At 44.0% G+C, this 16,383-nt stretch overlaps 1 protein-coding gene across 5 annotated transcripts in view; it reads right to left on the bottom strand.

Moving 5' to 3' along the window:
• Positions 1 to 16,383, bottom strand: part of ERBB4 (erb-b2 receptor tyrosine kinase 4) — a 578,878-nt gene that overhangs the window by 472,195 nt on the left and 90,300 nt on the right. For 2 of the 5 annotated variants that reach the window (XM_064433625.1, XM_064433626.1), the window contains exon 1: positions 12,516 to 12,681. The exons of the other annotated variants lie outside the window; for them this stretch is intronic. In XM_064433625.1, the coding sequence (XP_064289695.1) occupies positions 12,516 to 12,666 (151 nt within the window). In that variant the 5' untranslated portion in view covers positions 12,667 to 12,681. Of the gene's footprint in view, positions 1 to 12,515; positions 12,682 to 16,383 lie in introns of those variants that run through there. 5 annotated transcript variants of the gene reach the window in all.

Genomic DNA, 16,383 nt, shown 5'->3' with positions numbered 1-16,383 from the left:
GTTCTGAACAGGGCTTTGCACTTCCAGTGTTCCTTTGAAAATCTGACATCTGAAACATCAGTCATCTGATTGCCAGGAAGAAAAGGTTCTGTATGAAATAGTGCAGCTGTAGGATCACTGTGTAAAAACTCTACAGCAACCCCTTGTAAATAACAAAAAGCTAACACCACTGTGCTCCATAACTATTGACATACTCTGAATATTTTTGGAGGCATTAATCTACAGATTGTGCTATCCTTTATGGAAAGGGGGGGTTGCAAGTCTGAAAAGGAAAGATCTTTCATTCATAAGTAACTCTGCATCCCTAGAATACTTCAGCCCCACTGTGGGACACATTTCTGATGGTTTTTCCCTTCTGCTGATTCAAGTCTTTGCATCCTTGGGCCTCGTTAAGTCCATCAAACTACCAAACAGACATGGCAGGAAAGCAGGCCCAAAACGTGTTTGGGGCCTCAAGGTGTAGCATTCACACAATCCAGTCAACTTCAACAGGAGCTGGCCACACAGACCCTCTGGAAATGCCAGACTATGCCACCCAACCTGGGTAGGGGAGAAAACAGAAGTGCTATCTAGAAATACAAGAGAAGCATGAACTCCATCTCCATATGAGGGATACTGCCATCACCTTATAATTATTAAATCTTGTTCACATCTTCTCTTATTTAAGCATTCAATTCACAAAATACCCCAGCAGGTGAAACAACAAACAACAACCATAATAATAATGTTAAATACTGAGAGTAATTCCATGAAGTCTGAAACACAGTAGGCCCACCATTCACCAACTTCCAGCCCAGAGCTCAAAAGCACATTAATAATGTTTGAAGGCCATTCTCTGGACACATCTCTTGTGATAATGGCATCTGCTCCTTGATCTGAACATACACAGGTATTCGCCATGGGCAAATCCCCTAGGAAGAGAAAGGAGGAGTTGACAACACCTTGAACAGCAGAACTAGAACTACAATTCCCAGCCAGACAAGGTGATCACTGACAATCTCAAGGTTTATACTGTCACCAAATCCCAACCACACTGACACAGAGGGCTGAGGCTCCTGGCTCTAGGGGTAGTCATCCCTCTGCACCTATTTTCTGCTTTCCTTTGTTTCCCTGCTGAGTTAGCAGCTCTTTGTAAAGGCCTCTAGTCCCTTATTAATTGTCTGTCCTGTATCCCATAGAACTCAACTTTATCTCAATTTAGAGACTGGAAGATAACTTTTATTCCAGTGTGTGTAGGTGTGTACTGCATGTGCATAAATCCTGCAGGCACAAGGAGTCACTTCTCCTCTCAGACCCCTTCCCTTACCCAAAATTCATCACGAAAAGAAAGACAGGATGGTAAATACTTTAAAAACATTTACAAAAAATGTAACAACGATATCTTGGAATGTTAGGCTTAAACCCAGCTGCCCATGCAAGCACACACATGCAGACCTTAGAACTTGTACCATATTCATGGCATGCAGCATAACCACCAGGGAAAGCTTTATTAGATGAAAATAAACCTGTTGTAAGAGATTTCAATGCAATTATTCTGCTGCCATTGTCCTGGCCAGGCACTGATGCAGCTTTTCAAATTAATATGCTTCGTTTTCTGAGCAGGAGATCAGAATAAGGGAATTCTACGGGGAACTCAATTACCAAAGAAAATGATTGCTTGAGCATTCAAGAAATTGGAACTACATCTAATTGTGAATAGTAGATTATTATCTGGATTATGGACAGCAGTTTGAAATCAATTCAGACACAGAGCTATGTCTGCCTCAAGCATGGTACCTGTAAGATTTGCAGGAATCCTCTCCAGCTCAGAGGGGCTCTCAAACACAAAACTGAACTACCAGTGTTTGCCAGCTTCCAGGCAGGAATGCAAAAAGCCTCTATCCCTGCTGAGAAGTTAAAAAAGCAGAGAACAACAACAACAAAATCACCAAGGGAGCTTCCCTGGAATTCGCTGCTTTCCTGTTCTGTATTCCTTTGGTGTGGATGAACATCAGCATGTTCCTGCCTGGTTGGCTGCTCTGCTGCTTGAAGATTGCTGCTGCATTCAGGTGGTGGCTGCACACCAAGGGTGGAAGGTGAAGGAACCCTCCTGCCTTTGAGCTCTGCTACAGCAGAGAGATGAGCTTAACTGGTGGAACAGGAGGGCAGGAAAAACAGAGCTTAGGCCCCAGAAGTTTTGATTCTTCAGAAATCAAAACAGGACATTTTCTTAAGGGAAACAGATCTGATGATTTTGCTCAAATTCTCTCTGACTATAAGCAAGCACTACAGGAGAAAAGAAGATTACAGCATTGAGGAAACATTTGAGAATTACAACAAACTTGAAAGTATATAGGATCTACAGGATGCACACTGAGTAAATATCTGACAGAAATAAGGTGCAAAGCACACCTTGCAGAGTGGCATCAAAATGGTACAAAGACTAGAGAAGTTGTTGGGAAAGGTGCTGGAGTTCAGCCAGAGGGAATAAGTCTGTAACAGCAGAGAGGCAGCATGGACAATTCAAGACCCACAGGTACTTATATGCAGATTTCAAACAAGAAAAATACATCTATGGCACCAAAAAAAAAAAAGTGAAAAACAACCCAGGAAATTAGAAATTGATTGGAGGAGTAAATTTGCTGCACAAGAGAGCACAGTGAGAAAGCAAAGACAACATAGCAAGGAAGAAGTGAAGAAGCAAGGGTTGCTTGGAGGTTTTTTGTTTGTTTTGAGGATGTTATTCGGGGGTTTTTTGGTTTTGTTCTGGTTTGGGAGTTTTGTTGTTGCTGTGGAGTTTTTTTTTGTTTTGGTTTTGTTGATGTTTTTATGAAAATACCATGAGGTAGCTGGGCAGTTTTGCAAGCAGGGTGTCTGCAGAGGTGGAGAAAGACCTGTGTTAGTGCCCGGTGAGGGAGCCACAGCAGCTTCCTTCACACAGATGGCTTCAAGCAGAAAGAAGCTGAGCTGCAGGTATGCAGAGCAAACACAGAGCCCACGTTCTGCAGGTAGACTCAGGAACTGAACTTATTTGGATTTAGAAAGTAAAGTTTAACAGGGCATTTCGTTGTTTCCTACATATACACTACCAAAGAGATAGAATAAATTTCCACAAAACCCCCCAAACTGAACCTGCTAAATACAATGCTAGCACCAGAGCAAGAGAAATGCAGGTACTGAGGAGACTCAGACTGGCAATGAGAGTTTAACCCAGAGCAAGAGGAAAAACAAAACTGGCAACCTAGCACTCTAGAGCAAGGCACAGTAAATTTTGTAGAAGTGATTACACAGCACAACAGTGTGCTAGAACTGAGGAGAAAACTGGACAGCCTTCTGCTCCCCATCAGGTGACAGCTCATATTTTTCCAAATAGAAACACTTCTGCCACCACCATTCAAGTGTTGTTCAAAGAAAAGGCAACACTGCTTCGTAATGTGGAAACCCTCAATTCCCTGCTCATGCTGATTGTCCTTAAACATGCCTTCAGGATAAGCAAGGAAGTGAAGTACCACACAGCTGCTCACTCACTCTGCCCCACAGTGGGATGGCACAGAGAACTGGGGGGAAAAGGTAAAATTCATAGGCTGAGAGAAAGACAGTTTAATAGGACACAGAAAATAATAATGATAAAATAATAATATGCAAAACAAATGTTGCACAAAGCAGTTGTCCAACACTTGCTGACCAACACCCAAGCATTGGCCTTGGCCAGCTTTCCTCCTGGTTTATACACTGAGCATGGCCCTACATGGTGTGGGATATCCCTTGGGGCAGCTGTCCTGTCTCCTTCCAGCTCTGTGTTCCCCCCATGCAGCATGAGCAGCTGAAAAGACCTTGACTTCATGTAGGAACTGCTCAGCAACAACTAAAATGTCATTTTTAGTATGAGTTACTCTCATCCTACATCCAAAACAAAGCACCATACCAGCAACCAAGATGATGAACCCCATCCCAGTTGAAACCAGGACACTCACCCTTGTCACTGTGATACTTTCTGCAAAATCCCTTCACCAGGATTTCTTCTCCTGGGAAGCTGAGAAGCCTCAGAGAAAAATGTAAATAATAATTATATGATCCTCTTCTCCTGTGTTTGCTGCTTTGGAATGTGGTCTGGAGGTTGTTTACCAACAGGTGCATTTTTGATTGGTTCCATGTGAATTGTTTTTACTTAATGACCAATCAAAGCCAGCTGTGACTCTCTGAGGAGTCACAGGTTTTTATTATTCATTCTTGTTAAGCCTTCTGATGTATCCTCTTTCTTTTAGTATAGCATTTCTTTTAATATAATATGATATATAATAAATCAGCCTTCTAAGAACACGGAGTCAGATTCATCTCTTCCCTCGTCCTGGCACCCTCACAAACACCACACTCACCCCTTCCACAGACACTTTCCAGACTTGCCTCAGTAGCACCAAGATGATTTGTCAGTAGCTCACTCTGCCAGCCTTTAAAACCCTTCAGAGGGAGCTCCATTCCTTTTACACTCCTATAAAAGGTGAGTTGTGACCAAGCACACTTTGTATGCTCTCTGACTCCAGGTGCTTTGGCCAAACCATTTCAGCTCTAAGGCTTCCTGACACAGAACTGGTGTTACTCACATGTTCTGAAGGTTACTGCATTGCCTGCCATTTCTCACTGCAGAGAAAAATTACTTGAGCCTTGGCACTTCAAACTGAGTGCCTTTTCTCCAGAAGGAGAGAAAAACCTGTCCATGAAGTTATTCCACAGCAAATGTGTACTTCGAGGTTGGTTTCATTTTCTGGGGTTTGTTTTCTATTTAATTGCTGATAGAGAGCAAAGCTAGAGACCAGAAAAGGATTCCTCAAGTTCTGCTTTTATTCCTATCACTGCCCCCAGTTTCATCAGCCACAAAAGGAGGAAGGCTTCCACTGGATGCATAACCAGCTGAGTGACTCTGGAGCAATCCCACCAGAGCACCTCACATCTCAAACCCAACATGGCTCTTTCTACTCCACATTTAATTTTTAAAAAGTTATAAATGTGCCGTTGTCTGGCTGGAGCTTAAGGGGAACACAAAGGAACTTGCTGGCAATAAAGTGCCAGCTGCTTCCCTGTGGCTAAGTTTATCACAGTTTAACAACAAACACTTTTTATATAATTTATGGCTTCTGTATGTTAATTCTCTTCAGGTAGATACCTCCTGAAGCAGACATTTCTAGTCCTTGTGCACAGAAACATAAGGAGGAAATGCTGTTTACCAAAAAGCAACAATATATATGTATTTATACGTGTATGTTTATGTAGATTAACATGTGCAAATCAATACCTGTACACATAAGTATAAGTATCTACATATATACATATACAAAACAAATATATATGATCAATATAAACAATAATCTATAACAAATATATCACTAATAAAAATTAACAAATAAAATGGGTTTTTTTGTAAAATACATATATTTTCACAGATGGCAGCCAAAAGCAAGTTGGTGGCCAAAAGTCTTTCATGCAGTGAGGGCTCCTCACTGGTACCACTAAGACCCAAGACTAAGGAAAACCTTTTTCTCAGGTGGTCACAGCCTCTTTGAGCTGAGAGAAAAGGCAGACAGACATCACAACAGCTGACCATGGAAGAGAAACTTGTGGATCAAAAAGAGTGGCCCTTGAATCCGGGACTCAGCTGAGCACACAGTTCAGCAAGAGTTAATTCCCACAGGGCTCAGCTGGATTTGAAAACACTCTCAGAGCTGAGCAGCAGCCCAAGTGCATTCCTGAGTGAGAAAGGCAGAAGATCCATTATGGGAAGGTTAATAAGAGGTTTGAGGCAGATATAAATACGGGATGCCACAGTCAGACATCCCTTAGGCTTCAGCATCCATTGTCACTGTCTTTGCCAGCCATGTTACAAGGGTTTGTGCAGCAGCTTACACTGAGCTCCCCTGACAGTTACAATTGCTCAGGAATTACAGAATTAGAAGCTGGAGTTAAGGCCTGTTACACGGTGATCATCTCATGACCAGAGAAAAACTACAGCTGTCACAGGTGCTAGCCTGCACAAGTTGCTCATTTTTAATTTCCATCCTGTTATACCGTTACTAAACACTGCAGAACTCCACATGCCACATGCAAAATTTCCATTTGGCTCCACCCCGGGTTTGCTTTTCAGCCTCTCCTATTGAGTTATGTTGGGGCTGTAAATTGGTAAATTGAATTTCAGTTTTGACTTAGACCAGAAGCACAACACTCAGGGACAAGCACAGATTCTCCAGGGGAGACGAAGAATGAGGGATGCCAACCTCCCCAAGAGAGGTCCTCAAACCACAGCAGGTGGAAACTTCCACTCTACTTTCAAGTCATTTAAGCTTTTGCCTCTCTTTTGCCTCCTAGCAAGTTGTCTTCACAACTTCAAAACTGGTTTAGCCTCCAAAATGAGTTGATCCTGGCTCTTACTCTTCTTGTACTCATAGACATTGATCAGGGACAGGAGGTTTGCAGTGAGGGCTCCACAAACACAGAAAATACCACCCCACAGTGCTCTGTGACCCTTCTAAATTTCTTTGGTGACTGCAGTGGGTCAGCAGTGCTTACAGTGGGCAAAATGTACACAGGCTGCTATGAAGAAAATATAAAAAAAGGACTAAAAGGAGTCAACATAATTTTTATGGCACTTATAGGTAATAGAAGGAGCTGCACTGTCCAGAAACAAATTAAGTAGCATCTGTTGAAGGTAGTGTAATTTTTTCCCCGAGTTTAGCAATCCTGAGCAGGCTGTACTCAGTTTTTCTGGTGTTTCACAGAGCAGCACCACAGTAGAAGTGAAGGAGCTCTGCCTCGTCTCACTGCAGCTGACAGAGCAGGAGAATTAATGCACTGAAGGAACTGCAATCTCCATGATGCCATGGAACTTCTGCTTTCCAGCCTATAAACACTGTAAGCCCTCAGAGTGTCCCTGAGATAGAACAAGACCCAGGATTTGGTTCCAAAGTCACGGTTAATGACAGCACGTCTCGGGAGGATATTAAACTGTAAACCTTGCTGGGAAAGGCAGTCTCTCACTATTAGAGCTCAGGGTGAAGCCTGTGGCCATATTATCTTTTACGTCAGCTTCACAGGTTTAACACTTTCCTCCAAGCCTCCTGGTATTCTGTCTCTGAGAGATACAGGGGATTTAACAGACTTAAATGTGATACAGGCTGGCAAAAACCATATAATCCTTTTTTTTAATAAAAGGAAAATATCTAATAAATAACAGAACCTTGGCGTGAATCTTTGAGGAAGATACTAACAATGCCAGGTTATTTCCACAGAAATGGACTTCACAAAGTCATGGAGATCCACAGAACAGCACACATCTATACATAATAGTTACTTCTTTACCTTACTAAATATATCCTTCTAAAGGGATTCCAAACCCAAGCATACAAATCCTCTCCATTAAAACATTAACTGACTTCAAAATTTTTATTTAACTAGCAGATGATTCGGGAGGCTCATCAGAGCATGTGGAGTGGAACAGGAACCACGTGGCTTCCAACAAGATGAAAGAAAACCAACAGAAACAACTGACTCTTACTAATGTTCCTGCTTGAAAAATGGTATGGACCATGGCTCATGCAAGAAGGGCTGGCTTTTCAGCTGGCTGCTTTTTCACCCCCATTTTTCAGTCCTCCCACTCCAACTAATTTAACTAGCAACTTTTATAAATTGGCCAATAAATTATTGCAAAAGGAGAATATATTTCCTGTCTCAATAAATGATAGTTGAAAATTTCCTAATGGGCCTTGTACGTGGGAAGAGGCTAACTTTGTACAACGTGCTGCATGGTTTGTTATCTACAGCTTCTGCATCTCAGGAAGAGCCCAATGGGCAAATATAGCCCAAAAAATAATGGGAATGTACATGGTTGTTTTATCTCCCCCAATACTCCTGGGAGTAAGTGAAAATTAATCTTGCAAATGCATTCACACAAGTTACCCTGTGTGTGAAAGCACACGAGTTCCTGAAAGGAATACATTAGCCAAGCTGAGAAAAGTCTTTCATAAGTAAGACTAAGAAAACAAAAGCACTGGCAATTAGCTGCCTTTATTTTATCAGCAGACCAGATACTACCCCAATTCCATTTCACATGACTTAGCAGCAGCACAGCCCCTTGCAAAGCCCTGCCTTTTTCCACATCATTAATATCACCCGCGTCATGTGCCAACGCACGGCGGCCATCGCAAGATAAACAACATTAATGCAACGCAGCAGCTACACTTAAAATACACATTTATTGTCAGATCAGCCCCACTCCCTGCCTGAGTCACACACAATCTAATCTGCCAGAGCAGCTGCAGACAGTGCAAATGCCACAGGAGCCAAAGCGGAGCATGTCACAGGGCACTGACTTTCAGACTTACAACATGGACATTGAAAAGTTTGATGGAAAGTGGTCAGAGACATTTGTGTGACTGCTGCAAGACACAGCTCCTCTGATTACATCACCAATCCCACACTCACTGAATTAAAACCTCCCATTTTCAACAAGGCAAGCAAGATTCAGCAGAATCCACAGAGTGCACAGTGGCAGTAAAGAAAACCTTCCGTTTTAGAGCCTCCTACCAGGACCAGATGCCACCCTCGAGAGATTTGCAAAAAGCATCTGCAATTAAGAGAAGGGATGAAAATAATTACTACACCCCTCCTATTGGTGTCAACTGGAGCCAGCTTAAACCTCTGTGCACTGTCTGCAAGAACTACTCCCACAATTCTTTCTGAGCTTGTATTTTTCTGTTGCCTGTAGTAAGTGTATTTGTTTGAAAGTGATAGCAACTCTGGGTTTGTACATGTGCTGAGGCTCCAAAACATGGGAGGGATGTACTCACCCAGGCAGGGATGGTATTGCATCACCTTGTCTCACTTCCAAGTGGCCTCACCCATGACCACAGATCTCCAAACCGAAACAATCACGTTCCAGTGCCAAGCACTCTCAGCACTTCATTCCTGCTCTGGGTCAGCTTTGAAAGCAGCGTGTCCCTCTCCCCTGAGTTCCTTTATTGTTCAGTGTATCGCTCTGCCTGAACAGCCTCTCCTCTCAACCTTGTTCTCAGGCCTTCACAGCTGCTTCATTAGCTTTTCTAAGATAGGAATGGTTGCAGTCATACAGCTGTTCACCCAGTCATCAAGCTGTGTCGACCTCCCAAGGCACGCAGCCAGTGCTGGCCAACAGATCACACAACACACAACGTGACCCAAGCCAGGCGCTGAGTTTTACCTTAGAGAAAAAAAAAAACCAATCTGTGGCTTAGGCAATTCCACTTCTCCACATCGTTGAACCCGTTCTCCACTTTCTCCCCCAATAAAATCTACTTTATTTCTGAGATGCCTCTTATTTTGTTACTGAGATGCCTCTTCTCTGACTTTCTTACTCCTTTCAGTCCTTACCTAACCCTTGGCACGTTCCTGAAATAATCACTCTCTTTTGAGGTGTGCTGCTAGAAAAAGATTAGAAAATAGGTTTGGAAGGAAGAAATCCCTACATACAACTGTATCATCACATAGCAAAGTGCAGCAACAACTATGAATGACTGGGGAAGGAGAATGCACTCCTGCCAAATTCCCTAATACAATAAGAAAACGGTCTTTTCCTAGGTGTAAAGACAAACGACTTGTCAAAAACTGGAATTTCTGCCTAAAATCCTATTTTGGAACTTAATGAACTAGAAATGCCAATGTTCCCTGGAAAGAAAAGAAATGAGCCCCATCCTGAAACAGCATCAGCGTCCTCGCTTTGCTGCGCTAATCAGAACCACCCAGGCTCCATCTCCTCTTCAGCCCTCCCTCCACTGCTCTGAAACACAAAGATACAGGACACTCAAATTTCACGTTCTTTCATTAGCAGCCAGGAACTGACAACAATTAAAATTACTGTGCCATGAGTGATACTTAGAAGGTCTAAAAAGTTATTTCGTTTTCTACTGAAAGCAATGGGTGAATTTCAAATTGAGTGAAAAGAATATTACAATGCCCACAGCCACTTCACAAAATGATGGCTGCCTCCAAACCTCTTACCAAAACTCACCATTTAATCTGTTAATGGATGTGTGTGTCAAAAGGAAACTGAACAACTGGCTCAGTAGCATTTGGTAAGAAAACAACCTTTTTTCAGACTGTGCCCAACCCTGCAATCCACTTTCTGTCATTAGAAAGTATTTCTCCCGGGCTCTGCTTGGAGGATAGCACAACTAGGAGAGGAAGTGACCTGCATTAGAACAACAAACACACCTGGTGTGAAAGCAGGAACTTTAAAAGCCTCTCAGAAATGCAGAGCGTTATTTAGTCAATCATACACCACAAAGCTGCCCCCCAGAGCTGCATGTCATTTTGATAAATTAACTGGGAAAACTCAAAGCATAATAAAGTCAAAGGCAGACCCCAGACTACAGCAATCATGCTTGAATGCCACATAAAATACTTCCCACAATAAAAGTGGTGCTTGCTACTGATTAACGTTTAAGATAATTTTGAACCTGATCAAGGTCAGCAGTTGCATAATGCGTTCAGGATTCTCTGCATTTGGGTGCTCAGAACAGGAGTGATACTGGAAGTGTAAATCCCTGGGGAATACCTGCCTCACACTGCTTGGTATTCAGCATCTCTGCAAGCTGGCTTGCCAAAGAATTAGGGATAACTGTCTCAGAGAGAATCCAGGCAAAACACAGCATTTTGTTCCTGTGAATTTCTCCACAGACTAAATTAACACTGCACAACATGTGAGAGACCAAGATGTGCTGCAGACAGCTTGGCACCAATTTTACCTGGGGACAGAGGAAGATTCCTGCAAGGAGAGCACATGGCTGACCTACAAGTGCCCATGGTGGTCAGAAGCCCTCCAGGCACAGCACCCTGGTTCTCTCTAGGGGCTAGGGAGCCCAGAACTTTTCAGGAGTCAGATTCACAAATCATCCAGTCCTTGCCAGGGCACCTTCCCCTTTGCTCTGACTTCATTTACTTTGCAATTGCACCACTTCTCTGACAAAGAAATCCTTCTAAAAAGCCCAGTTCTGATGCCACCTCTTAATCATGAATTTAACACAACTCCCCGGGTGTTGCTGGTTCTTGTCAACTTCCAAAACAAATTTTTCATGTGTGAGCAAGGTTTTAGACCTCGGTGCAGCACTGCCTCATGAACAGGGATGTGCTGCCATTCTCCAGAACCCCACAGGGTGGGTGGGTGGGTGGCTGGCCACTCCTGCTGGAAGCATCTCCAAGAGCACAGCTGGTTTCCAGTGACACATACAGCCATCTCTAACCTTCTACAAGATGGTATTTCTTTGCCTTCTTTTTCTGACTGTATCCTCAGCAAAACCAATAAATAAAGCATGTTACTCCGAGTCTAACAGGAGCTGCCACAGCCAGCAGTTTCTCTTCCCATCCTTCTTTCCCCACTTGGATGCCAAGGGTGCAGCACAATGGGAGGCCATCAGAGGGGAGAGCAGCCCCCACCTCCTCTAGCCCATTCCTGCTGGCACATTCCCACGCCCCGGGAGCAGGAGGTGCCAAAGGAGCCAGCAGTGCTCACGCACTGCCCTTTGTAAAAACATCACCTCAGGGAGGGGAAGAGAGAGCATTACTTTTCACTGAGAGTAAACACCGTGACTCAGTTTTATTTCCCAGGCATTCTGACTAATTCAGTCCTGGAGGAAGGAAAAAAAACGCAGTTTGTTTTGGGGTTTTTTACCAACCTTTCTAAAAGAATCCAGTATTCCATCTGCCAGTTTTTCTTTGCCTAGGTGATACCTCTGACAGCAGCACCATTAATCTTATATGAACCCCAGCAGATCTTGTAAGGCTGGGCTGTAGGACTCTGCCCATCACAAGCAGCTGAACTTCAGACATGTAAGGTACATTCAAAACAGCACAGCCACTCTAAAGTCTACAAAAAGTTAACTTTTCCTGATCAGCACTCCTTGTTGGAGGCTGCTGAGCAACCTCACTCAGCTCCCCTCCTGAAGGCAGCCCCAATGGCTCCACCACACAACCTGGAGCCAGGCTCCTCTTGGGTTTGGCTCAGATGGGCCTTAAACTGGAGTCCCAGTTATCTCATTTTTCCACTTGACTGTGCAGCGCAATCAAAAACTGCTCTGTTTTATTTTGCATTAGACTTTGGGCATTGCCTTCCCGCTTCTGGTACAATAAATTAAAAAACAGACGGGGAAAATAACCATCACAGCTCTCTGCAGAGCACTTGTGGCAGGCAGCTCATAGTAGGCATCGAGTTTTATAGTCCTAATGTTCACTTCCCTCTTCCCCAAACCCTCAAATACTGCACATTGCTCTGCTTTCCTGAAACTCCTCTCAAGAGTGCTGCTTCTCTCCCCATCCTGGTCTTTCCTCCCTCACCACGCCTGCCCAGCAGACCCCACAGGTTCTCCAGGCAGCCCTAAAAGGAAAGGATCCTTCCCAGCCTCCAAATTTTTATTGCTTTTTGGTTCAAGGGTCCACACCATGCTGTTTGCTTCATTTAAGCCAGTGCTTAATCTCCTGTTCTCCTGAATGTTGTGGACAGTGAGCAATGCAAATCCTACCTTCTCCAGCTGGTCCTGGGCATCCTTTCATCTGGAGGCACCACCAGCATTTTCCTAAGGCAGCAACTTCTTTCCATTCCCCATCACCCTCAGGCACTTGCAGATATTGTAGAAGCAGGCGATCCCCCAGCCAGGGGGGATCTGACTCCATGATTCAGAATGCTGAACAATTGCTTTGTTAAAACTATACTACATTACACTAATACTATATTAAAACTACACCAAAGAGATACTATACTGTAGAGAAACCCTTGACTTTCCCCAGACAGTCAGACACAGCTTTGAGGGATTGGCTGATCACTCAAAACAACTTTCACCTGTGTCCAATTAACAAATCCCTTCAGGTAAACAATCTCCATAACACATTCCACATGTGCAAAACCAGGAGCAGTGAACAGAGATAAGAATTGTTCTCTCTTCTTCTCTGAGGTTTATCACTGCCTTTCCCAGGAAAAATCCTGGGAGAGAGAATGATGTCTCTCTCTGTTCAGAGAATGTGAATGCCATACACAGAAGCCATCCCCAGCCTCTAATTTACCTCTGCTTACCCCAAAATTAATACCTGAGCATTGTGGCTTTTGGTGACCCACAAGTATAAGCAAACCAGCTCAAATACCCTTAGAGCACCTTCCAGTACCTACAGGCCACTACCATAAAGCCAAGGAGAGATTTTTCAAGACCATGGAGTGACAGAACAGTGGGGAATGGCTTCAGACTGAGAGAGGTCAGGTTTAGAGCAGCTATAGGAAAGAAATCCTTCCTGTCAGAGTGCTGGCACAAGTTTCCCAGAGAAGCTGGGACTGTCCCATCCCTCGAAGTGTCCAAGGCCAGGTTGGACAGGGCTTGGAGCAACCTGGGATGGTGGAAAGTGTCCCTGCCCATGGCAGGGGGTGGGATCGGATGATCTTTAAGGTCCCTTCCAACCCAGACCATTGTGTGATCCTATAATTAATCTATGAAAATAGTTCTCTTATCTTTTTTGGAAATATTTTCTTTTGGCCCTATGAGCCTTATGTGCAAGGAATATTTCCTTAACATAAATATATATCCAAAGAAAGAAAACTCTTTTTTTCTCTATAAGGAACATGCACATCTGATTGCTTTTCCACCTCCTTGTTTTTCTGTAGCCTGGATGTCAAAGCACCTAGGAAATGAGGTTGATATATCTTCTGAGGTTTCCTGATGCTATTTGTGACAAAAAAAAAAAAAACACGTGGGATTATTTACTCAAAAATTACTCAGGAAATGCCATTAATCTCTGGCTTCCAGCAGTGCTTTGCCCAGTTTAGATTTTTGCAACAGCTCTTGGTCACAACGGAGGCTGTCTGAAACACCTGACACAGCATGAGCACAGCCAGCAGCTTCCTGAATTTTGATTTAATGCTGCCAAATGAACTAGTAAGAGGGATGGGAGGGAAAAAAACAAACAAACAAACAACAAAAAAAGTGAAATTAATCTGCCCAGAGCCACAAAAACTCCCTTCTTGTGCACTTTAAAAACAAAAAAGTCCCCATACTCGGGTTTCTGTTCCTCAGCCCCTGGGATTTGATCAAATCCCAGCTGGGATTTGATACACAAACGCCTTTCAAGTGGCCCATTTTTCTCTAGGGGAGATTGTTGCCTGCAGAACCCCCAGCCAGGGGTGCTGCTGGCCAGCCCCTTCGCCGTGAATCGGCGTCTGTGCCGCCCAAATCAATAGCGGTCTGTGCGCACACAGAGCCCGAGTCAGGGCAGCCCCAGCCCGGCCTCAATCATCTGCCTCACTCCTGAAAGGTTTTCACTCCCCACGGAACCCTGAGCAGGGTAAAACAAACCCTGGTTCAGGCAGGGAGGAGGGTAGAAGGCACTACACAGATGCGTGAGTTGCTCCGAGCATCCTCGGCAGTGACAAGGGCTGCTTTTCCAGGGCTATCTCAGCTGGAGAAACCCAGTCTGCAGGGATCTCAGGCAGCACAATCGGCAAGCTGTGCCTAATATCATAGATCTGGATCTGCTGTTCTGCTTCAGGAAGGTCAGTGCTACATGGTGTGTCACAGTGAGCTCATTGTTCTGCTATTGAGTGGGGACCACGCTTTAATTTTGGTATCGATGAAATAATGAAAGGGCCATTTCCATAGGAAACCACAAGAATTAATCAACCTGAACACAAGAACCCTCATAACCTGCTTTCAAGCAGGGAATTCGCTTTGAACTCAAGGACATCCTAATTCTGGTGCCTGGAGCAGCACACCTCTGACAAAACAACCCTGATTTGGGTCTGCATGCAGAAATGGGCAGCCATGCTCTGCATGCACATTGCTGTGCATGAACTCACCTAGTGAAGTAACATTTATTAATATGCATCCCCTCCCCAAGCACACTCCTTAAAGGTCTTCCAGCTACACATTGTAGTCAACATATCTTATCTTTCCTACCTGCCTGGTGGATTAGGCACAAATCTTTCCGTAAGACAGAAGCCAAGTAACCATGACTACATTTAGAAACAGGTCTGCAGCCTTCAGACTTTCCCACCAATCTGAAAAAGGCTGCTCTGGTTTATAACTTTTAAATTGCATTGCTCTCCCAGTCTCAAGTGTAATTAATTTACAAAAATGACCTTAATTTCACCCAAAAAACAATTTTGAAAATGTTTCTAAGGCAAATGTCAAATGAGCCTCAGGATGCAATGATGTCTCAGCCCGTTTCCCTAAGAAAGCAAAATGACTCCTCTCAAATATTTTTGGGCACAAGTCTCACTTCTGCTTTCAGGGATCCTACTCTCCTATGTCATAATCATTGCCCCAGGACTCCTCTGCCTTGGATATGATGAGAACAGGAGAAACAGCTGAACAATCTCCTTCTCTTCAACCAGAGGGGAAGCCTCTGAAAGGCCTGAAGGAAAAACACATTCATGCTCTTGAAAACAAGAATGAGATGGAGATCACTTCCCCTTGTTCCAAATAACACAGAATGCTGAGTGCTGTGGTGCTGGAGTGATACACAAAATAAGGTGGGCGAGTCAGGATTTGAAGGCTGACTTGGCTTAAGCTTGGCTCAAGCTACTGAATAGAAAAATATGATCTTTAATAGGCTTTACTGAATCCCAGCCACATTATTCATCTGTAGAGTTTGGGCTCATAGCTCTAAACCTCTTTAGCAGTAGCAAGATCCCTGTATTTGAGCAACAGCTTTAAAATGCCAACATTTGTTTGGGCTTACAAACAGACTTAAGCCTGTTCTTCAAACAGCAGTTGATGAAAACAGTGCTTCTCAATTAAACCAGCATATATTAACATTTATTAATTTCCTCTCCCTCCTCTGGCTTAGTCTCAGGGTGACAAATAGGCCACAAAGACATCAGCCAGCCCCTGGTGCCTCAGGTGCAGAGGAGGCCCAGGAGGGGCAGGCCAGCACCTGCCTTCTGCTGGAGCCTGGGGCAGCCAGGACAGAGGGAACTCCGTGTCCCCCAGCAGTGGGATGTCACCTGCCTCGGCACAGGCTGACCTCTGATGCCCTGAAATGCAGAAAGCTGCTTGTCACACTTGGAAAACCAGAAATGGCACAAGGGGCATTAAGACATTCCTGGCAGGTAATGAGGTGCTGGAGCAAAAGCCCTCCAGATACAGAAATTACTCATTTCTACTCCATCAGGTCATGGGAACACAGCAAAGCTAGGATGTATGACTGGAAAACAACAAACAAAAACCCAGTCTGTGATGTGCTTTAGATCATGCCTCGCACATTAAAATACAAATGTAAAGTTTTCCCTTTCCCAGTGAAGAGCTTCAAATCCAGCCGCAGTGTTGCCTCTGGTTCACTGCTGTCTGCAAAACAAAGATGCTGCAGTGTGTAGTACCAGAAATGCTCCCACAGCATCAAGTGACTGAA

This window comes from Passer domesticus, chromosome 10, assembly GCF_036417665.1.
Source record: "Passer domesticus isolate bPasDom1 chromosome 10, bPasDom1.hap1, whole genome shotgun sequence".
Lineage (NCBI taxonomy): Eukaryota > Metazoa > Chordata > Aves > Passeriformes > Passeridae > Passer > Passer domesticus.
This window is presented reverse-complemented; position numbering and strand designations above follow the sequence as displayed.